The sequence below is a fragment of the Ipomoea nil genome, unplaced genomic scaffold (assembly GCF_001879475.1).
Source record: "Ipomoea nil cultivar Tokyo-kokei standard unplaced genomic scaffold, Asagao_1.1 scaffold2480, whole genome shotgun sequence".
Classification (NCBI taxonomy): domain Eukaryota; kingdom Viridiplantae; phylum Streptophyta; class Magnoliopsida; order Solanales; family Convolvulaceae; genus Ipomoea; species Ipomoea nil.
In genome coordinates this window covers 3,369,292-3,392,472 of record NW_017618908.1, presented here as the reverse complement: position 1 = coordinate 3,392,472, position 23,181 = coordinate 3,369,292, and the positions used below count along the sequence as shown (strand labels likewise).

General features: G+C 36.1%; 4 protein-coding genes across 6 annotated transcripts; 2 read left to right on the top strand and 2 right to left on the bottom strand.

Moving 5' to 3' along the window:
- Window positions 1-542: 542 nt before the first annotated feature.
- LOC109152980 (geranylgeranyl pyrophosphate synthase, chloroplastic-like) lies at window positions 543-2,701 on the bottom strand. Its single transcript, XM_019300686.1, has 2 exons — window positions 2,245-2,701; window positions 543-1,394 (listed from the first exon to the last, which is right to left on the bottom strand). Exons 1-2 carry the CDS (start codon window positions 2,538-2,540, stop codon window positions 614-616), a joined length of 1,077 nt encoding a protein of 358 aa, XP_019156231.1. The 5' UTR covers window positions 2,541-2,701; the 3' UTR covers window positions 543-613.
- A 7,527-nt stretch (window positions 2,702-10,228) lies between these two features.
- LOC109152978 (protein BRASSINAZOLE-RESISTANT 1-like) lies at window positions 10,229-20,110 on the top strand. Of its 2 annotated transcripts, XM_019300685.1 has the most exons (3): window positions 10,229-10,348; window positions 18,069-18,493; window positions 19,221-20,110. In XM_019300685.1, exons 1-3 carry the CDS (start codon window positions 10,255-10,257, stop codon window positions 19,887-19,889), a joined length of 1,188 nt encoding a protein of 395 aa, XP_019156230.1. In that variant the 5' UTR covers window positions 10,229-10,254; the 3' UTR covers window positions 19,890-20,110. The 2 variants fall into 2 exon arrangements, with proteins under 2 accessions (XP_019156230.1, XP_019156229.1); XM_019300684.1 differs by lacking the exon at window positions 10,229-10,348 and having other exon boundaries at window positions 17,979-18,493.
- On the top strand, window positions 10,311-13,180 carry LOC109152983 (NEDD8-conjugating enzyme Ubc12). 2 transcript variants are annotated; one of them, XM_019300691.1, is made up of 6 exons: window positions 10,311-10,424; window positions 11,254-11,367; window positions 12,256-12,364; window positions 12,441-12,519; window positions 12,601-12,717; window positions 12,812-13,180. In XM_019300691.1, the coding sequence occupies exons 2-6, from the start codon at window positions 11,259-11,261 to the stop codon at window positions 12,947-12,949; spliced, it is 552 nt and encodes a 183-aa protein (XP_019156236.1). In that variant the 5' UTR covers window positions 10,311-10,424; window positions 11,254-11,258; the 3' UTR covers window positions 12,950-13,180. The 2 variants fall into 2 exon arrangements, with proteins under 2 accessions (XP_019156236.1, XP_019156235.1); XM_019300690.1 differs by having other exon boundaries at window positions 10,338-10,420.
- Window positions 20,111-20,352: 242 nt separating the features above from the next.
- On the bottom strand, window positions 20,353-22,301 carry LOC109152981 (probable GMP synthase [glutamine-hydrolyzing]). The gene is made up of 4 exons (XM_019300687.1): window positions 21,667-22,301; window positions 21,303-21,444; window positions 21,091-21,226; window positions 20,353-20,979 (listed from the first exon to the last, which is right to left on the bottom strand). Exons 1-4 carry the CDS (start codon window positions 22,043-22,045, stop codon window positions 20,623-20,625), a joined length of 1,014 nt encoding a protein of 337 aa, XP_019156232.1. The 5' UTR covers window positions 22,046-22,301; the 3' UTR covers window positions 20,353-20,622.
- Between the last annotated feature and the right edge of the window lie 880 nt (window positions 22,302-23,181).

Below are 23,181 nucleotides of genomic sequence, written 5' to 3'. Positions count from 1 at the left end.
TATAATATAGAAATTATGGATATATAGTATAGAAATTATGGATCTAATTTCGTGTGCAGCATGCATGGTGCACACAGTTGCACAGCATAATTTGCTGTTTTGTATACCCATTGTGTGTTAAAGATGGGGATGGGAACTAAAAGTATAAGGGCAGCCGGGTGGTGGATGTAATCAGCACCGACCCATTGCCATCATTATCGGGTCCAAACTTAGAGTTTTTGTATGTGATAAGTAATATTTTGTCATGATTTTGCTTCTTAATTTGTGCTCTAATTGATTAATTGTTGACAAGTTTTGCGGTAGATTATACTCTTAATTGTTTGTTTTTGGTTTGTAGGCTATGATAGAGAGACATGAGTGGATCGAACACTAAAAGTGTGTGTTTTTGTAATTTTGTTGTTGTAATTAATTGCTATCATATCCAAATTGACTGAAATTAATTTATAATTCGTTGGGCTATTAGGTCCAATATGCTTAATTACTATGCAAAAGGGCACAAATTAAACTCAACATTGACAATCAACAATTTTTTTTTTCTAAACAAAAATATATAAATACTATTTTTGTTATATTATTAAAAGTTTCCCAATTTTTCCAATATTATTGCTAATATTTAATTCTGTCTATAAGCTATATAATCTGCAAAAGCAATCAAAGGCGCTGCCTTTTTCTGATCGAACTCAACGAGCTGTTCTTTAGCCTCTCCGTTCAACTTCTCTGCAAATTCCCTCGCTTTTTCCAATCCCAGAAGCTTCGGGTAAGTCATCTTATCGGTGACGAGGTCTTTTCCGGCGGTTTTTCCGAGCTCTTCAGAAGATTTCGTGACGTCGAGGATGTCATCCACCACCTGGAAAAGAAGGCCGATGCACCTCGCGAATTTTCTCAGTTTCTCCACCTCTTCGTGGGTCCCGCCGCCGAGAATGGCGCCCAGAACGACGGAGGATTCGAGCAGAGCGGCGGTTTTGTGAATGTGAATGAATTCGAGTTCGTCTAGGCCGACGTTGGGCTTTCCGGTGCACTCGAGATCGACGACTTGCCCGGCGACGAGCCCTTCGGTTCCGATCGATTTCGCGAGCTCGCCGACGGCGGAGAGGATTCGGGACGGGGCGGGGCCGGCGGTGGCGGTGGACAAGAACTCGAAGGCGTAGGAGAGGAGAGCGTCGCCGGCGAGCACCGCCACGTTCTCGCCGAACACCGTGTGGTTGGTGGGCTTGCCGCGACGCATGTCGTCGTTGTCCATACAGGGCAAGTCGTCGTGGATTAGGGACATGGTGTGGATCATCTCCACCGCGCAGGCGGCGGCCATGGCGTCCGACTGCTTCCCGCCGACGAGCTCGCACGCCGCGATACACAGCATGGGGCGCACCCTCTTCCCGCCGGCCAACAAAGAGTACCTTCAAGAATTTTCCATATTCAAGTACATATATAAGTTATTTAGTCAATATAATATACAATTTAATTTAGAAAAAATATTATATATACTTCCTATTTTTTTTCTTGTTGTCAAATTCTTGACGTGAGCACATTTTGTGACCAACATAATAAAAATAATCTATTTTGAATTTACTAGATTCTAAGCAAACCCCAAACTAACTAGATAAAATATACTAGATCATCTAATATTCAAAAGGAAAATGGTACATATATTTCTATTCAAGATTCAGGTCTACTATTTAAGAGACAACACATCAATAAATAGTGGTCAAAATATTTTGATAATGAAAACTTTCATTACTACAAAGTTAGTCTTAACCCAAATGGATAGTTTAAGTGACAAATGAACTTTTCTGTGTGAGGACAATTCTAAAGGTAATCCAAATTTAATTTCTACACGTGACGATTCTACATGGACCAATTTCTATGTCTCCCAGAGTGAACAAGGCTTGATTTACACAAAAAAAAAAAAAAAATTACTCACTCTAACCTATTTTACCTGTCTTACTTTCCTTTTTAATTTGTCCCAAAAAAAATTACTCACTCTAAGTTTTCAAAATTGAACATAACTATCACTCTACATTTCTTAATTTATACTTTTTGACTTTTCAAATTTTCAAGATAAGTACAATTGTACTTTATACAAATAACACATATTTTTGAAGTGTAAAATTAAAAAACTTTGTAATATTACATTAAAAACCGTGCAAAAAGTAAATAAGACAATCAATTAGTAACGGAAAGAATATACCTCATAGTGATTTAAGTTTCATTATGTTTATGTTGATATACATTTATATGTAACAGTACCTCATTGCCTCATGGATGGTCGGAGGGTTCTTGACGGAAACCGCCTCATCCAGCGCCTTGTTGACCATACACGCCTTTTCCTCCATGTACGCCACGAAATCGAAGCTCCGATCCACACTGACCCTCACACCCTCCTCCGGCTTCACCAGAACCGCCGAAACACTAAAACCGGAAATGGGTGTTCGCCGGAGTTTCAAGAACCTCTTGGGTTTCACCAAAGGATTGCCGGCGAAGCACTCATACGGTGGGGCGGTGGTTGTCCGGGTCCAAGAATTCACAAGATTCATCGCCCTCATCTTCTGAGACTGGGAATTCCAAATGCTTTCAATGGCGGATTGGGGAAAGTGAAAAAACAGAGAAAAGTTGCAGTGACGTTTTGGCGGTTGAGAAATGGACACATGGGCAGTGTGTCAGAGTGTGTGTGTATATATATATATAGAAGGTCCAATGGAGGATGGAGGTGGCCCTGGCCCATGAGATGAAGATAGGGTTTTGGATCAAAAAAGTGTGTGTGTATCAGTGTATGTATATGCCTATTTATTGTATCGTAAATGATGGATGACGTGTGATGTGAGGAATGGGCATTTGGGGAATGGGGGGCAATTGGGATATGCACTTTGATTCCACATTTACCAAACACCAATAGAAACTCGAAAGCCACCCTTAATAATAAAGCAAAAGCTCTTCAACTTCTTTTAAATTTAAATTCAACCTTAAAAAATTGGTTATGAATAAGGAAATTAGTCAAATTTAAGGATATTAAGGCGGACAACCACATTGTGCTTAGATGGCAAGTATGTGTACTCTATTAGGTTAAGAAAATATGTCTGTTTCATTAGGTTGAGAAAGAATGTTTGAACAGATACTACAATGTAGTAGAGTCAGTAGTATTCAAAAAAAAAAAAAAGCCGACAAGGTTTATATAGTGTACATTCTGATTGTGAGTTTTTCTCGTCACTAAAAAAGAGATAATAATATTAAATAGTAGTAAATTTGTACCATGTCTTATAACTTTGTAAATTTGTGAAGTATATTTTGTCAAATGTATATAGGTGGGGGTATAATTTTGTAAAGTTCAAATTACACTAGCTATATTATTGTTGGGGTTATAAAACCTGACCTAGCCTGAGAGTCTAAATATTATCAACCCATTTATTATTCAAGGGAGGCATATGCCTAACGCACAATAGTCCAGCACATGGCGGCAATACCCAAATAACATTGCATACATGTGCACGAGAGAAGCTATGGGGTTTGAGGAGGTGCGCTATACTCATGTTTACAGAGAACAAAACCGGGTTGCTGACAAGCTGGCGTCCATGACGACTCTACACCATAGTGGCTTGCATAGTTTAGAGACGCCACCACGAGGAATAGAAGATTTAGTTGCCCTTGACAGGGTTGGAGCTGCGTCCTTTCAACGTATCGATCATCCTAGAGCGGTTTATGCAGCGTAGATGAGTTGGGTATCCCCCTCTCTCCTGAACAAAAAAAAAAAAAAAACAATAGTCCAGCCCATGAAGAACCAATACAAATTTGTGTGGTTCCAAGCTTTTGTCGCTTAAAGAGAAAGCCAAGCGGACATAGATCATGGAAAGTAGGGGTACGGTGTGGAGCTACATACAAGTCCATATCGAACAAAGCTAGCCGGCCTCTTCTGTTCTAATTGGCTAAGGTTAGAATACGCCTAACGCACAATAGTCCAGCCCATGAAGAATCAAGACAAATTTGTATGGTCCCAAGCTTTTGTCGCTTAAAAAAGAAAGCCAAAGCGGACAGAGATCATGGAAAGTAGGGGTACGGTGTGGAGCTACATACAAGTCCATACCGAACAAAGCTAGCCGGCCTCCTCTATTCTAATTGGCTAAGGTTAGAATACAAACTCCCCTTATATATATATATATATATATATATATATATATATATATATATATATATATATATAAATTGTGACATTTTTACACTTCCCATGAAGGCAATTTCATTCCGTAGTAGTGAACGAAACTCTACTAATTTTCTTACTCATTATACATTCATGAATATTCCCAAGCCTTAGTGCCATTATATATTACGAGCATTATGGTTTCATCATTCATCGAACTAATTTGATTTCACTAACACTAATTCTGGGTATTTTTTTTTATTACTACTGACTCTATTATGATGTAGTATCTGTGACGGATATTTTTAAGTCTAAAATCAAACAATTGTAAAATTTTCCTTTTAGTGCAAAATATTCTATATACATATCATTTTGAATAGATTACTTTGTACATATAACATGATAATATGAGATTACGACTCTTGGGTTGATAGCATATGAGGGAAAGCGATCTAATTTGTATATCAAACAAATATGTTATAATGAATTGTTTTAAAAGCAAAGATAGAGGGATGAGGTTACAACTCTTGAGCTTGGAGATATATCTTTAAAGAAAGAAATAGGGGGATTAACTAGTTTACCTAAGAGCGATATTTATGCATATTTTCAGATTGTCATACAAAAGAGAATGAAAAAGATTTGAGTGCATTAGGGGTGTGAATTAATTTTTGTTTGAGATTATGTCTCCTAATTGGTTAATTGTTATAATTTTTTTTTTAAAAATAATTGTTAAGTAGTAGTACGTCATTTTAACGTTAATATTAAATAGCCCTCGGGGCTTGAACGTGATGTCTTAACCGGGTTAAAAACTGACTTTGCTTAATTCGGACCACAGTTCTGTGAACAAAGAAAATTGAATAAAATATTTAATATCCAAAATTCTGGTTACATTGAGTATCAAATGCGGTGTAGGTACAAGTCTCTGGATAGATCCTCTGATTCTTCAATTGATGTCTTGAACACTCCACCATTGAAGGGCCTCCGGGTTTCAAGTGGCTTGATCTTCAAAGAAGGGCTTGTATATATAGATTGTTCTTCTTGAAGGGCCTCTGGGTTCAAATGACTTGATCTTCAATGGAGGTTTGGATCAATAGGCATACGCATGATCATTATGGAGGAGGGACTTCTACTTTCAGTAGCACATTTTTATTGTGATCCTGAATAATATTTTTCTAGATGATTACATCACTTTTCCTAGGATGTGTGATTACATAAAAATGAAAGACTCTATTTATAGCTGTAGGATAGAGAGTTTTGATAAGCTCAAACTCTTTTGATATTATCTAATTAACAAATTAGATAATATCAATATTATCCAAAATATATTCAAATATACTAATATTGATAAATAATCAATATTTATCAAAATTTAAGTGTCTACAAATGCCCCTTCAAGACTTGCTTGTACACCACTTGAGAGCATATAACACTCGAAAGTATGTAGTGCAAGAAAGTCTTGACACTACAACTTAAAGATATAAGGTCGTTTCAACTCGTGCCAAGGAGCCTTGAAAGATATGAGGCCGTTTAAACTCGTGCCAAGGAGTCTGAATATAAGGCCGTTTAAACTCGTGCCAAGGAGTATCGTTTAGCTTCCTCCGTTTCAAATTTCATACAGGGTTTGCCCCCATATCGATTGAAAGTGCCTATGAAGAGATGAGAGGCAGAGTTGTCCCACTAGGCGTGCCAATTTGTGAACAAAGAAAATTGAATAAAATATTTAATATCCAAAATTCTGGTTACATTGAGTATCAAATGCGGTGTAGGTACAAGTCTCTGGATAGATCCTCTGATTCTTCAATTGATGTCTTGAACACTTCACCATTGAAGGGCCTCCGGGTTTCAAGTGGCTTGATCTTCAAAGAAGGGCTTGTATATATAGCTTGTTCTTCTTGAAGGGCCTCCTGGTTCAAATGACTTGATCTTCAATGGAGGTTTGGATCAATAGGCATACGCATGATCATTATGGAGGAGGGACTTCTACTTTCAGTATCACATTTTTATTGTGATCCTGAATAATATTTTTCTAGATGATTACATCACTTTTCCTAGGATGTGTGATTACTAAGGGTGGGCGTCGGTTCGGTTCGGGTGATACCCGAAATTTATTTCGGGTATCCGAAAATTTCGGGTGATATTTTTGACACCCGATATCCGAACTAAATTTAATTCGGATATGTTCGGTTCGGATGAAATTATTTCGGATTTACTTCGGGTTAGTTTGAATATACCCAAAATATTGTTTTATCAATTTTGAGTTTTTTTTTAAATAAATTTATTATTTTATTATTTATATTTTTTCATATACTATCAAACTAAAAATAAGATAAATACTAATAATGAACTAATAGACTTTAAAAAATTAATGTATTATTAATTATGAAATACATTTAAAATTAAATATATAAATTATATTATTATATTTATAATAAAATTTCGGTTAGTTCGGGTTTCGGGTCGGGTATGGATAAATTTTTAACACCCGATATCCGAATCGAATTTATATTCGGATATACCAAATTTTAAAATATCCGAACCGATAACTATTTGGGTTCATCCAAAATTTAAAATTCGGTTCGGGTTTCGGGTGTTGGTTCGGATAATCCGAATTACGCCCACCCCTAGTGATTACATAGAAATGAAAGACCCTATTTATAGCTGTAGGATAGAGAGTTTTGATAAGCTTAAACTCTTATTAACAAATTAGATAATATCAATATTATCCAAAATATATTTAAATATACTAATATTGATAAATAATCAATATTTATCAAAATTTAAGTGTCTACAAGTTCAAAAGACGAATTTGCCCCTTAGATTAAACACTAATTGATGAATTATGTTTTTCCGACAAAATTTGACCGGAAATTTGGCCGGAGTGACCAAAATTGATAAAAAAAAATTGCATAGTCAAGGTATTAAATTAAAACTTTTGAAAGTCGTGGACTGCAATTAACAGGACCCCTATAGTCACGAGACCAAAATTAAAATTTACTCAAAATATTATTAAGATTACATCTCACCATTCATACACGAATTGTTGGTAGATGAGATAAATTAAGGGATGTGTCTCAATCGGTCCACGAGCCACTAAATACTTATACACTAGTATGTACAATAAAGTTAATTTTATACCTTTTTTTAGTAGGAATTGAATCCTACATTTGCTAGCAAAACAAAGCTATATTAATAAGTTGATATTGTGGTAAAATGGATAAAATTATACTTGATTATTGTTTAAAGAATTAACACCATAAATGGCTATTGGAATTCAAGAACCAAAAACAACCTTAAGTCGTTGACTATGTATTTGTTACTTGATTTAGGGTTTTTTTTTTTTTTTTGAATAAATTTAGGGTCTATTTAAAAACAAGCAAACAATCAAAATAAAAATAAAAATAAAGATTTCTGAAAATAATCTTTCAAAATTTTCAGTGTTAACTATTTGAGAAAAATAAAATTAACATAAAATTCTCACTCTAGTCAACTGAAAGAAAACTTATTTTGGCAAAATATGTCTTCTAACATTTATTTTACTTGTAAGACATTTTAAGGATCTCTTTTTCACACTCATCGCTCTTTCTCTGAATGGCGTCAGATGACTGACTCTGTGCAACCATTTGTCCAGTTACTATTTAGATTGGACTAAACTAGCCTAATTGGTGGAAAATTATGTTGTGCATCCGTATACCATGCATGGTGCATACAGATGCAAAAACGACGTCGTTTTGCATCAAAACGCGCGTCCTACTTAGAAAAAATCAATTTCGATTCCCAGTAACAACATTATGTTGTTCATTTTTTAGTTCATTCATTCTGAATTTTTAGTTATGAAATTATGGATGTGTAGGTATGCAATTCTGAATTTATAGTTATGAAATTATGGATGTGTAATTATGCATGGTGTAGTTATGCAATTCTGGATTTTATAGTTATGAAGTTATGGATGTATAGTTATGCAATTTTGGATGTATAGTTATGCAATTCTGGATGTATAGTTATGAAGTTATGGATGTGTAGTTATGTAATTCTGGATTTATAATTATGAAATCATGGATGTGTAGTTATGTAATTCTGGATGTATAGTTATGAAATTATGGATGTGTACTTATGCAATTCGGATTTTTTTTTTTTTTTTTTTAAGTTAGACGTCAAAACGACGTCGTTTTTGCATCAGTATGCACTATGCACGGTGCATATGAATGCACAGCATAAGGATTGCTAGTTGGTTGGATTGGCTTAGACAATCAAAAATCTTGATCTAGCCTAGCCCTAATTGTTTAAAAATTAAGTTATTACTTTTTTCTTAAATTTCTTATTTTAGAGTTATTAGATTTATTATTTTAAAATAAATAATAGTATATAATAAATAACTTTGTAATAAATTCCCTTTCATTTGTTTGAAAAATAAATCAAACACAAAAGATTATTTTATGACATTTAATTAAACACAAGAGAATGCAAATGTTTTTCAAAAAATACTTTTTCATAAATCATTTTCAGAAAATATTTTATAAATTTTCAAATACATCATTATTTGGCAAATTATATCGTGCACCAAGGCGCACAATATATATATATATATATATATATATATATATATATATATATATATATAAGAGCGCTCATATGTGGTCATGTCATTAGGTGTGGCGGTGTGGTCATATTTGTGTCGTTGAACCAGTTTAATCTAACGGCAGTTGCTAATTCTGAGGATTTGAGGATTTTCGCGTGTTTTGGTAAGTGGGGGTGTTATGGTAATTATAGTGGCCATTTATGGCGGCCGGGTTCCAGAAGACACCAACAGTGTTGACAACATGCACCAATAGTGTAATAAAATACACCATAGTGAAACACACCAATAGTGTATTCTCGAACGCTGTATGGTGTATTTATTCATATCTAATGGCTCGTTTTGGTGATGCGTACCTAATTTGTGTATGCTTTTTTGCTGTGCATTTCATAACATAGATGGTGTATATTTGTATAACAATTGGTGCGGTCGCACTGACCACACAGGAAGGCGTTGCTGCACCTGAACTTGGCACCAATGGGAATCTACAAGTATACTAGAGTAAGGCTAATAATGCACCAATTACACAAATAAAACACACAACAATATGATTTCCCTTATTTCGGTTCCCTAAAACGAGTTTACCTTTGCAGTTCGCTGGGTAGGAGAACGTGCACGAAAATACTTGAATAATTTTGATTAATGTGATTCATTGAATCTATGTACTCTAACGACCTGTAATTGATCATATGACCACATATATATATATATATATATATATATATATATATATATATATATATATATATATATATATATATATATATATATATATAGGGAAGGGTTCAGGTGCGGGTATAGCTTCCCGTGCGATTGTGCGGTTAAATCTGAGCAGTTGATCAAATTTAGATCAATGGCTCAAATCAATGAAAATTATAAAAAAAAAAACGTGTGCCTGGAACAAAGAAGTATAAGCTAAGGTGCACCTTAAGTGTTAGATCTGAATCACAAACTCACGCACTTTAAGTACAAAACCCACACACATTAAGCACAACCTCACGCACATTAAACACAAAATCCACGCACTTTAAATATTAACTCACAGACTTTAAGTTTCAACAACTACTGACATTAAGTACAAAACTCACGCACATTAAGTACAAAACCCACGCACATTAAGCACAAACATCACGCACATTTAGCACAAAACTCACGCACTTTAAGTATTCACTCACAGACTTTAAGTTTTAACAACTATTCACGTTAAGAACATCTCCACGCACATTAAGCACAAACCTCACGCACATTAAGCACAAAACACACGCACATTAAGCACAAAACTCACGCACATTAATCACAGATCCGCTCACCTTAATTTTGACCTAGATGCAAAAATTACAAAATTGCCACCGCGTTTTTTTAAAAATTTTGATAATTCTGAAAGTTGATTAAAGCGAGATGAATGGCTAAGATTAAACCGCACAACCGCACCTGAAGCCCTCACCCGCACGAGAACCTATATATATATATATATATATATATATATATATATATATATATATATATATATATATAAAGAGAAATGGTGAAAAGGGTGAAAATGCAATAATAGTGGATGACGAAAACTGAAATTTTCCTCTTTGTAAAAAGTAGACTGTCTTTCAGCATCCTCTCTGTCTCAGATTCGCTTCAATCTTCATTTCTCTCTCATCATTCGATAAGAGAGCCTCTTCTTTCTGAGGATTGAGGCCTGTTACTGTTAATCCTCAGCTTCTCATCCAATAGGTTCTACCAAATCTCTTCTTCTATTATTATTATTTCATTTCGCATACATACTTATGCTCGTATACCCTTTTTTGGATTCAATTATACTCTGATTTCGATTCTTTCCTGGATCGCATGCTTATAATCTTTACAATCGGCTTCCAATTTAAGATTGCTGTGTTTGATCTGAGCTTATGGTTTCTTCTTTTAATCCAATTGTTATTCTGGGGTTTCTCTGTAATTATCTTTTGGTTGCCGAGTTTGAATTGGCTCTTGTGAATCTCTGGTGCTTTTTTCGTCTTGCTTCCTTGATAGGTTAGTTGCTACCCAGTTGGAGTATCAGGATTAGGAGAGAGAGAGATATATAGTTGAGGCTGAACTCTTATAAATAGCTCTTCCGATTTCTAAGCCCTACTTCAGTAAGAAATTGTCATTTATTTTTTCTTGGGGTAGGGGGTTATATTGAAGCACATAATTACCAGCTGGAGTTGTATGCTTGAAATCTCTGGTTGTGAGTGGTTGAATTTGAGAGGATGGGTTGTTTATAATTGTTTATGAGAATAGATTATATGCTTTTGAATCAATGATTGGTCTTTAAATATAATTCATAACATGAAGAAGACTTAATTCCTTTGCCCAGGTAATGACTTTTACTAAGAAGATGTTGAAGTTTTTCCTGAGATAGGCTGTGCATTCAATCTCATTCTAACTTGTTTGGCAAAAAAAACTTTTTTTTTCTTGTGTTAATGATGTGCTGGTGAATCTGAAACAGTGCATTTTGAATGACAACGCTGCTGTTCCATCTATGTTGACAGAAAAAGTTGGATTGATAATATGTTATCTCTTGCAGAGACCATGATTAAGTTATTTAAAGTTAAGGAAAAGCAAAGGGAGCTTGCTGAAAATGCAAATGGGAAGCCACCAGTGAAGAAGCAAAGTGCAGGAGAATTGCGTCTTCATAAAGGTTATTCCTTTTGCTGGTTCCCCCTCCCGCTCTCTATTTGGTCTTAGCTTTCATCACATGATCAAGTTGCAAACTCATGAACTTGTTCCGTCGTTTTGCTTTCCATGTGGCTACAATGATATTTGTCATAGTTATCTACAAGTTCTGTTCTTTGATTCATTCGTTTCTGCTTTCTACATCTCAATAATTTATAGCTGATCCAAACGAATAGTTTGATGCTTTGATTTTTGACTGAAAAGTTGAGGGAGAAATTATCCCTTTGGTTTACATATTGAACAATTCGCAGTGATGCTAATTGGTAAAGTGATCATTAACATCTAATCCTTGCCCATACCCAACTTGTCTTTTACTCTAAAAAAGTTCAATTGTGCAAGCAGTTTTTTATCAGGCCTTGATCTTAATTTATCATCATTATTTACACCCATTCTATCTATCGAAGAGTTAAAACTCATCATTAACCAAGTGGGAAACTGAGTGCAAGCATATTCTAAAGGATTTGAACTATCTCTTTCTGCAATTGCTAGGAGTATTAAGTCTGCATAGCTAAATTCCTCAAATTTACATGGTGATGTTGATGTTCATACATACAGATAAAAAAAGAAGAATGTTACTTAATTTACGTGGTGATGTTGATGTTCATGCAATCATGTATACAGAGAAAAAAGAAGAATGTTACTTTCCTTGGTGCTGAAAGCCTGAAATGATATTGAAACATTCATTTCTGTGCATTTTATAGTGTATTAACAAATTTATCTTCTTTTACTGGTAAACTACTCTTTTAATACTCTTTAGCAAAGTGTTGTGAAGTTGACTCTGCTTGTCATTCACTTCAAATCCTAAATTTAGTGGATAAAACTAACATTCATTTGGTTTTTGTACTTTCTGTAGATATAAGTGAGTTAAATCTACCAAAAACATGTAGTATATCATTCCCTAATGGCAAAGATGATCTAATGAACTTTGAAGTTACCATTAAGCCCGATGAAGGATACTACTTGTAAGTATTTCCTTCTGTTTCTCAAATCGGCACCTTCCAATATATTTTGGTATTTAATAAAATCCATTGTACTCAGAGGTGGCACATTCGTATTCTCTTTCCATATTTCTCCTATATATCCTCATGAAGCACCAAAGGTTAAATGCAAGACGAAGGTATGTTCTAGAGCTTTACTTATTACGTCTTCTAAAATTCCTCTTAATCATCGTACTCGTAATAAAACTGGCTTACTTCAGGTTTACCATCCAAATATTGACTTGGAGGGAAATGTCTGTCTTAACATTCTTCGAGAAGACTGGAAACCTGTGTTGAATATTAACACGATAATATATGGCCTGTATCATCTCTTCACGGTAATGCCACACTAGCAAATTGTGATTCTAACCCATTGTGCTCTTCAAAACCAAAAGAGAGCTCCAGTGATAACCGGAACTTGTATCCATTCAGGAACCCAATCACGAGGATCCTCTTAATCCAGACGCTGCTGCTGTGTTGAGGGACAACCCAAAGTTGTTCGAGTCCAATGTGAGAAGGGCGATGGCAGGAGGATACGTGGGACAGACATTCTTTCCTCGGTGCGTATAGAGTGAGTCCCTGCCCGGTGCTGTAAGGTCAGAAAGTATTGTGAAGAAACATCTCGTGGGTGGATTCTGCAATAGATTGGGTGCGCTTTTTCTTTATATCTATGCATAAATGAGACCCTGCAGAAAGCTGTTGATTGTATGCTATGTGATGACTTATTTGGGTAAATTATTTGTAAGAGATTCAAAGTTTTTAGACCTCTGCTTGGATGAATTTGCTTATTAACCCTGCTTGCACCTCTTTTCCTCATTCTTACCCAGTCTCATCAGTTTATTCTTTGCTTATACAAATATTGCTTAAAATTCCATTACTCATTCTAGTGGTGAATTTGATTTGTTATGAACTAAATTAGTCACTTTGATTGAAAAACTCCAGTTTAGTTCATTTGGAAATTTGATTAGTTTGGTTTAACTAATTTTACCGAATGAACACCCGATTGTTATACCATTGAGCAGGGTTCATATTGCACTACGGACCCTAGTTCATGTGTGTGTTTTGTGTTATGACTTTTTGTGTCTTGTGTTATGAAATTCTGTACCTTATAAGTCTGAATTATATACTTGGAACAAATTAGTACTTGTGTCTTATCTTATTAATTTATGTGTCTTGTGTTGTGTAATTTTGTACCTATAAACACAAATTATGTACTTAAATCAGATTTAAAAATATACAGATATACAGAGTATACATTTTCTATAGTTTAAAAAAAAAAAAAAAAAAAAACCTTCTATAGTTTTTTTTAGAAGTTATAAATTTTCTATAGTTATACATTGATCATTTATAACGAAACAATAATTGTTTATTTTAAGTTTCCTTATTATATAAACAAAAACAATGAATTAGCAATCCTTTTTATATAATTCCATTCTCTAATCAATACCCTATCCATTAGATTCTCACATTTCTAGATTTGTAGCAAACATAACCCCATGTGCTATGTCTCATTGGGTCCCATGCTGACGTGGCGAATGGGATTGGCCTTTTGACCACCCCAGGATCTAATAACAAATAATTTTATAATCACTTGTGCGTTTGAGCTCTTTAGAGCGATTCCAAGAGTATAAATTTCTTTTTGGCTAAACTTTTACAGGTTAACTAGAGACAGAAAATAAAAGGAAGAAAAAGCAAAAATAATAAAAAAAAAATCATTTACGCGAGCCCAATTTCTGAAAAAGTTTTTTTTTTTTTTTTTTTTTTTTTTTTTTTTTTTTCAGGATAAAAAATTTGGGGTGGAATTTATTGTAATTTTTTCTCCTGCAAAAACTAATTTTTTTGTGAAGTCCATTGAATGGGGGTGAGGGGATAAGAGAAAGTTGCCGCGTAGTTGCGCGTGTGGGAAACTGTCTTACCCAGGGTGGGCACGTTAATATATATATATATATATATATATATATATATATATATATATATATATATATATATATATTTGGTCTGACAACGAATTCTTTTTTTTTTTTTCCTTCTTATTTTCTCTCTCAATTGAATTGAAAAAACCCGAGTCTTGGAGTTGTTCTAAAGAGCTCAACAACGCACAAGGGATTAGAACATTATTTTTTATTAGAAAAATGTTATTTTAGTAACTCAATTTTTTTTAGTTGTTTTAATTTTAATTTTTTCGATGTAATATTTTTCAAATTTTCAAAAATGTTATAATTTTAGTATGTAGAGCAATAAATTAAAACTATTAAACTTTTTAGGGGTTTATTTAGTGTATGTGTATTTTAATAATTTGTTATATTTCTTCTTCAGTTAAAATCCTTTTCAATTATTTATTATTATTGTCAAGTTGGCATTTGAGATGAAAAAAAAAACTTGTTTGATATGCGAAGTTAACGAATTTAATCACTTTATTAAAATAATTTTTTTGTCATCACTGAATTTATACAACTTTTTAGTTAAGCATTTTATTTAGAGAAAAAATCTCTAAAATGACCATATTTTATAAAATAATAATAATAATAAAATAACTATATCCAAGTGATACATGTGAGAGCAATCCCATAAATAATAAATAAAAAGGACTTTTATTAGTTATTTGTAGAATGACTCTAACACATCCCGGTTGAATATCCCTCTCCTCTTTAAGTTGTTTGCCAATGTGGGACATCGATCAAAGAAAAGTAGAGCTCATTTTGACATCGGCTAACAATTAAACTAGCAACTAAACACAAAGGAATAAAGTTTAAATTGGTTAATAAATGTAACATAAAATTGTAATCAAGCTACTGAACATCTAAATGTGTGCAATTTCACTTCATAGTACGTTACCATCCATTTCTTCCGGTTGTATACTTGTATGGTAACTTGTTATCAGGTGAAATTGCATACATTTAGGAGGCTAACAATTAAACAAGCAACTAAACACAAAGGAATAAAGTCCAAACTAGTCAATAAATGTAACATAAAATTGCAATTAGACAACTGAACAACCCAAATGTGTCCAATTTCACTTGATAATGATGAACGTACTTTCTGTGAATTCAATAGTAACAAGTTACAGAGATACAAAAGACATAGAAGTCTCAGGCCTAACTAACCCTATACAATAGGCTACAGTTAAAGACTAAATCAAATACAAACATATATAAAGAATGTAACAAAATAACATACTAAACATAACATGTCTAACACACCCCCTCAAGCACAAGGTATGTGAGACACAACATTGAGCTTGTCCCTCAGAGCACTGAACCGAGCTGCAGGAAGCGGCTTTGTGAAGATATCAGCTACCTGGTCCTTCGTAGAGATAAAATTAACCAAGAAGTCTTCGGATGCCACATTGTCCCGAACAAAGTGATAGTCAATTTCCACGTGCTTGGTCCTGGCGTGAAAGACCGGATTTGCACACATGTAGGTAGCACCTAAATTATCACACCACAGAGTAGCTAGTGAACCAGAATGAAGACCCAGTTCCCGAAGTAGAGAGACAACCCAAGTAACCTCTGCTTCCACGTCAGCTAAGCCCTTGTACTCCGCCTCAGTAGACGAACGGGCGACTGTCCTCTGTTTACGGGATACCCACGAAATGAGATTCGAGCCTAGGAAAGCAGCATATCCACTAGTCGACTTCCTGTCAATAGGACAGCCAGCCCAGTCGGAGTCGGAATAAGCATGCATGTCTGAGGATGGTGACGCAGTCAGCCGCAACCCATGCGTGAGAGCCCCCTTGATGTAGCGTAGTACCCGCTTTAGGAGACCCCAATGTTCCTCAGTCAGGGTATGCATAAACTAGCACAACCGGTTGACTGCGCCGGCCGGCGAGAACTCATCCGCCAAAATGAATTCCTGGGCTTGTAAAAAATCCATGGATCTGAACTCCGGCCGTAGGCCTCGGAAGACGTACAGGTTCTGTTCATCTAACGAGACGGGGCGTCCGGCCAACGCGAGATCCTCCACCAGAAGCTGGGCTCGGCCAAGGTACTCTCCGGGCGAGCTGTCTCCTTGACGGAGAGATTGAAACTGAGCCAGAAGGTTCAGGCAGCGTGCCCTCGTCGACGACCCAAGCAAGGTACATTACCTCGTCAGACAAGGAGGAGATGAGAAGGCTTAGGATCGACTGATCCAGTTGAATCCAATGGGTGTGTGCCGGATTTGGAACGGGAGTGGCCGTCGTTTCACCGGAGGCAGCATCACTGGCAGACGGATCTAAGATTATCGCTGGCGGGCATGGCGTGGCTCCATCAACGTATCCCAACAGCCCTTGTCCACGGAGAAAGGGAATTAATTGAGTCATCCAGAAAAGAAAGTTGTTTCGGGTAGAGTTTTGTGGTGGTTGATGGTGGCATGGTGGCGGCTGTCACCGTGCGTTCACTAGAGTTGGTCGACATCTTTTGGAAGGAAAGAGTAAAAGGATCACCTGTGGCTAACTGATACCGGATGAACGTACTTTCTGTGAATTCAATCGTAACTTGAATGAAATACAAACATATATAAATAATGTAACAAAATAACATACTAAACATAACATGTCTAACAATAATAGGTTACCATCCATTTTTTTCGATTAGATAATAATCTGGTATCAAATGAAATTGCATACATTTAGGATGTTCAATGGCCAAATTAAACCTTAAAAGAGGAGAATTAACTCCTTTTTACATCAACCAATAACCATGAAAAAAGATATCCTCTCCCCTTTTTGGTTGCTTAGCAAGCAAAAAACATATAAAGAGGGAAATCTTCCCCTCATTTTTGATTGCTTGCCGATGTGGGACATCAACCAACAATAGCAATTTTTTTTTTTTTTTTTTTTGTGTCAGTTTTGTTATTATAAAGATTATTTATTACTTGTAATTATTACGTAGTATATAATTAATAAATTATATCTTTTATAAAATAAAAATAAATTGGTATTATAAAAGATACACATACCTTTATAATTCTTTTTATATGGTAATCATTAACAATGAATATTTAATTTTATCAAACAACTTTCCACAAATAGCTAATATAATCCACATATTAACTGTTAACACACTTCTCTTTCTGCTAATTACCAAATAAAGTCAAATTTAACAAAAAATTATGTACTCCTTAGGCAATGTTGCATGAATTATTTAAATGCCATATATCAATATAAATAAGTGTACCCAAAAAAAACCATTCATTTTATGTTGTTTGGTTGGATGGAAAACTTTTTCCATTTTCTTAAGAACAAGGAAAACAAATTCCTAGCTTATGCTAGGTATTTTGTTTTCCATGGAAAACCTTTTCCATGGAAAATTAATATGACAATTTTATCCTCATCATTCTTTATTAATTACTCTTATTATTATTATTATATTATTATTATTATTGTGTAGGGTTATATTTGTCATTATACTCATTATTCCTTACCCTTCCAAACTCAACCAAACAATAGAATTCATATTCCCAATAATTTCTTTTTCACCAACCAAACAATAAAATCTGTTTTCTTAAAATTTATTTTCCATGGAATTTCAATTCCATTTCCCTTCAAATATTTTCCAGCGAACCAAACGAGCTCTTAGGGTATATATACCCCCAACGGAAAGCGGCAACCAAAATACGGATAAAAGACGACACGCCCATCCTTCTAAAAGCAAGAGCTTCCGGGAGGGAGGTGGGAGCCTATTTCTCGTGACCACTCCACGCCTGCGACTCTCTCTCTCTCTCTCTCTCTCTCTCTATATATATATATATATATATATATACTCACACAGGCAGAGATTGAGAGAGCGCGTACTAGAGAGAGAGAGAGAGAGAGAGTTAGATAGAGTGGAAATGATGTGGGAGCCTGGAGGATCAGCGGGATCATTGTCAGAAGCTGGCGGCGGAGCGGGAGGGGGAGAGACGGGAGCTGGCGGGGGGAGCGGGAGCGGGAGGAGGAAGCCGTCGTGGAGGGAGAGGGAGAATAACAGGAGGAGAGAGAGGAGGAGGAGAGCCATGGCGGCGAAGATATACACAGGGTTGAGAGCTCAGGGGAACTACAATCTCCCCAAGCACTGTGACAACAACGAGGTTCTCAAGGCGCTGTGTGCTGAGGCTGGCTGGATCGTCGAGCCCGATGGCACCACCTATCGCAATGTCCTCTTTCTGCTTTCTTCGTCCTTTTCTTACTCGATTCATTTGGGGTGCCAATGTTATTGAAATGAATTTCTGTGTTTTAGCTTGGATTTAGTTGGATCCGGAGCTTATTGGACTAATTTAGCTCTGTTTAGACCGAGATTGCTGATATCTGATTTCTTTTTGAGCAGATGATAGCTGTTTCGAGCTAGGTTTCAAGGGAATTGAAGTGTAATTTCTCTTTTCTAGATGATTCTTCTTTTGGGGTTTTCGAGTATTTAGTTAAGAAACCCTTAATTGCAGATAAAATAAGCATGAGATTGGGGTGGGGGCTGAAATTGAGCTAAGGGTGAAGAAATTGAATAGTCATGCACAAAAATTGGAAATCTTGATAGTCGGGGACCTAATTTTGGAAGGGGTATTATAGTAGAGGAATCAAAAGTGGAAAAAACTCGTTTCGTAATAAGTATCTTTGGTAGTTCTAGTATTTAGCAGATGCCAGTACGTCACTTTACTGTTTCTTGAAAAGATGTATCTCTAAAATGCAAGTTCCATGATCAGTTCATGCTCTGGTGTCTTTGTGGTTTCTCAATCTTCTCCCAAGTTTAACAATTAGTGTCTTTTTGATGTTTTTGTGATTGTTCTAGTTGCTGATGACTGGTGTTATATGCTCAAATTTTTCATGTTTGGTACTCTTGGTATGTAGAGTAGTTTGGCTAATTTGATTGTTTGATGAATTGCCAAGCAGGGAGGGAGGCCAACCCCAATGGAGATTGGAGGCACTTCAACCAACATCACCCCAGGCTCTTCCAGGAATCCTAGCCCGCCATCTTCATACTTTGCTAGTCCTATTCCGTCTTACCAACCCAGTCCCTTATCGTCCTCTTGTCCGAGTCCAACCCATGGTGATGCCAATGTGTCACCGTATCCTTTTGCTTTTCTCCGTAATTCCCTCCCTCCCCTACGGATATCAAACAGTGCTCCTGTAACGCCACCTCTGTCTTCACCAACCAGAGTTCATAAGCCAACTTTCAATCTGGAGAATTTGACCAAAGAGTCCATGTCTGCCCTCAACATTCCTCTCTTCGCTTCTTGCCCCACCAGTCCAACTCGTGGCCATCGCTTCCCTGCTACTATTCCAGAATGCGACGAGTCAGAAACATCCACTGTTGATTCAGAGCAGTGGATGAGCTTACAGAAGTGTGGCCCTAATGCAGTTCCTACTTCCCCTACTTTCAATCTCGTGAAACCAGTTGCTCAGCGAATTCCTCCTAACAGCATGATGTTCGATAAGGGTAAAAGCATCGATTTTGGGTTTGAGAATGTGGCAATGAAGGCGTGGGAAGGGGAAAGAGCCCACGAGGTTGGATTGGACGATCTGGAGCTCAAACTTGGAAACGGCAGTACTCGTATATGAGAGAGGCTCATCAAAGAGATCTGCTCTGCATCTTGCAGAAACAATTCAGATAGCGCATTTCTGTGTTTCTTTTTAATTTAAATACAGCAAAAATTAATAGGGTACTTTCAGTTTTCCCATGTGAAAATGTAGATTGTGAACTCAACTGCTTTCTAGGGTTTGAAATCTCTCGTGTTAATGAATGATGGTCTTCAATTGGTTAATTCTTTTTTATGATATCATTTCCTCTTCTTTCCATTTCCTTAATGCCTGTTTTGTCTACAAATGCTCAACAGCTTTGGCTGCCACAATCTTTGACTTACAGGAAAGTTCGTAGCCGCTATCTGAAAGTGCGTTCAACTGCTTGCAACCACTACCTGAAGGTGCATTTAGCTGCTTGCAGTCACTATCTGAAGGTGTGCTCAGTTGTTGCAATCTTGTTCAACACAATCTTGTTCAACAAAACTATGATTCGCAGAACAAATAGAAGTACAAACATACAAATTCTTTGATAAGTTTAATGAAAGAGCTCAACATACATACATATAATACAAGTGTTCAAAATACTGACAGACATGAACAAACATACACTGCTTATACATGAGAAATCCAATCAAGCCGTAGTTTTCTTGCTATTCCTAGACTTCACTCGGTTAACTTATATCGCGATGGAGGATTGAATCAATGAATTCTGTTAATGCTAAACTAGATGGTTTCTGCTACTTACTCATACTGTCAATTTTAAGTTCAGCACTTACTTCAGATGTTCAATGACTGCTTTGCTGTTCGTGCCTGTTTTTTCTTCAGTTTCTCCTCGGGCGACAGCCTTTTCGAGCATCGGTTTTGATTTCACGACGCTATTGCTGCTGCATTCATTATATCTGAAGCATGTAACGAGATGATCGTTAACTAGCCCCGCTGCCTGCATGAACGAGTATATCACAGTAGGCCCAACGCAGCAGAAGCCTCTCCTCATTAAATCCTTGCTTATGAACTCAGATTTTGGCGTTTTAGCTGGTATCTGGCGTGCGTACTGGAACCTGCCTCGTAGAGGTTGATGGTTTACAAAACGCCAGCAGTAGTTGCTAAAAGATCCAAACTCTGATTGAATCTGCAAAATCGTCAACATCTCTACTCAGAAAAAATGTTGTATACATCAATCAACTCAAAAGCTGATACCTTTTCGTTTTCTTTTCAATGTTTACAGGCTCGATGCTATTACCTTCAGCAGCTGCTTAGCGTTCTCTACAATGGCACGAAGCTTTGCTTCAGACAGCAATCTGTTCCCGTTACCTATCATCAGCTTCTTCTCATCAAGATTTGCTACATAGGATGGATCAAAGCTGTTAAACAGCCTCCTGCAAGCCATTGACATGATCTGTTGTTAGAAATGTGACAGAATTGAAGTTGAAAAGTTTCAGAGTTTTGGTGAACCTGAGTGCTTCTCTCCTGTCAAGGATTACTGGCCAGGTAAGTTCAGCCAATGCTTGTGATAAAACAAGAAGTTCGATTAGCTTCGCGTCGTCGTGAACTGGAACTCCCCATTCTTCATCATGGAAGCAAGCATAATGTGGCTCTGCAGAATTCAAGATTCAGTTCAATTCAAGAACTGAGTAATGAAGCTTTGTTTCTCTTATTTACTTCTGTAATTTCAAACCAAACAACTAATCTTACCTTCCCAAAATCTCATATATATATATATATATATATATATATATATATATATATATATATATATATATATATATATATAAAGAGAGAATTGCACAAATTTGAATAAAAAAGTTATGGTTTTTACCTGTGTTTGGGGTTATCCAATCACAACGTTTGAGTGGGACCGGAGCCATTGGCGACATAGCCGCCGCCACAGCTCCGTCGGGAACAACCTTCGCCGGTTTATTCACATTTCCGTTAACTCTTCCCTTCGAATTCAACTTCTTCAATGTGGAGCCGCCGCAAGAAGAGGCGGACCTATCCACCGGACCGGTGCTCCGGCCGAGCACCGGACCGGGTTTCGGAGTTTCAGCGCCCAGTTTCTTAGCTCTCTCGGGTTTCATCAACCCATCTTTCTTCTTTCTCTGCTCTTCCACCTCCCGGACCCGGTTCCCCGCCGGGCCGAGTATTTCTCTCCTTTCCACCGCCGTTTTCACCTCCGTCGTCGTCGTCGTCGGCGACATTGTTAAATGGAAAATGATTCGAGCTTGGGGAACGGATAGGGAAATAGAGGAAACTCTAGGGCTAAAATTGGAAATGGAGAACGGAGCAGAGAAGTGAGAGAGAGAAGAGTGAAGTGTAGAGAGGAAGAAGACGACGGAAAAACTGACGGGGGGTTTTGGAGTTATAACGTAAACTGTTTGGATACCGGCTACCGGAAATAGCAGGTAGCTATGCTGTCGTGTCGGTTTCGTTTGCCGTCTTGCGCTTTTAATATAAACGCCAATTTTGTGCGATTTCTCGAATTTGCCACTATAAAGTATAAACTACAAAAGGGCAATCCAAAAGTAGTATGATACAAGCTTCAAGTTTCAAAATTCAAACAACATAATCTTTTTCAAGCATTTTTTTCCTTCAAATTTTAAATATTGTATCCTCTAGTTAAAGACATTTGCCATAAAGTACATTAGAGCAATCTTAATGGTTTGGTTTTTTGCTTGGTTTTTACCATGACATGTAGAAAAGATAGAGCCGAGAGAAGAGGAAAATTGAAAGAAAAAAAAAGAAAAAAAAAACAAATTCTAGCAATAAGGAAAAAAAAAAAAAGTTCTCTCACGCTCTTAGCTGGTTTAGGTTTTTGCTTAATTTTTACAATGACATGTAATATATATATATATATATATATATATATATATATATATATATATATATATATATATATATATATATATATATATATATATATATAAAAGTACATGTGCCAGTTGGGAGCCGCAGGTGCGTCAAACGCACACCTGCATTGTCTCTTTTACTCTCTAACATGTGCATAATCTCTTTCTTCTAAGTTAGCAACCCCTATCCCCAAAATTTCCATCAAAGGTGTTCTTAGAGCATTCCACTAGTTCAATTTTTTTTTTTTTTTGCTCAATTTTTTAGAATAAAAGGATGGTGTGGAGGAGAGATTAAAGGAGGGAGAAAAATAGGTTTTACTGCTAAAATATGATTTTTTTTTTATAGATTTTTATAAATATTTAAAAAAAAAAAAAAAAAAAAAAAAGAGTAGAGCTAATGCATGTTCCACGCACCCATTGTTAGGGTGAATTTTTTCTTTTCTTTTTTTTTTTTCAAAAAAAATTATTTTTACTTTTCTCTCTCTTAC

Excerpts from the sequence above, each read along its gene's own strand:
- LOC109152980 (XM_019300686.1), bottom strand. The coding sequence starts at position 2,540 with ATGAGGGCGATGAATCTTGTGAATTCTTGGACCCGGACAACCACCGCC. Across the intron at positions 1,395-2,244 it reads ACCATCCATGAGGCAATGAG|GTACTCTTTGTTGGCCGGCG; the intron begins GTACTGTTACAT and ends AAATTCTTGAAG.
- LOC109152978 (XM_019300685.1), top strand. The coding sequence starts at position 10,255 with ATGACGAAAACTGAAATTTTCCTCTTTGTAAAAAGTAGACTGTCTTTC. Across the intron at positions 10,349-18,068 it reads TCAATCTTCATTTCTCTCTC|TCTCTCTCTCTCTCTCTCTC; the intron begins ATCATTCGATAA and ends CACGCCTGCGAC. Across the intron at positions 18,494-19,220 it reads ATGGCACCACCTATCGCAAT|GGAGGGAGGCCAACCCCAAT; the intron begins GTCCTCTTTCTG and ends ATTGCCAAGCAG.
- LOC109152983 (XM_019300691.1), top strand. The coding sequence starts at position 11,259 with ATGATTAAGTTATTTAAAGTTAAGGAAAAGCAAAGGGAGCTTGCTGAA. Across the intron at positions 11,368-12,255 it reads AGAATTGCGTCTTCATAAAG|ATATAAGTGAGTTAAATCTA; the intron begins GTTATTCCTTTT and ends TACTTTCTGTAG. Across the intron at positions 12,718-12,811 it reads GCCTGTATCATCTCTTCACG|GAACCCAATCACGAGGATCC; the intron begins GTAATGCCACAC and ends GTATCCATTCAG.
- LOC109152981 (XM_019300687.1), bottom strand. The coding sequence starts at position 22,045 with ATGTCGCCGACGACGACGACGACGGAGGTGAAAACGGCGGTGGAAAGG. Across the intron at positions 21,445-21,666 it reads TTGGATAACCCCAAACACAG|AGCCACATTATGCTTGCTTC; the intron begins GTAAAAACCATA and ends TGAATTCTGCAG. Across the intron at positions 20,980-21,090 it reads ACGCTAAGCAGCTGCTGAAG|ATTCAATCAGAGTTTGGATC; the intron begins GTAATAGCATCG and ends ACGATTTTGCAG.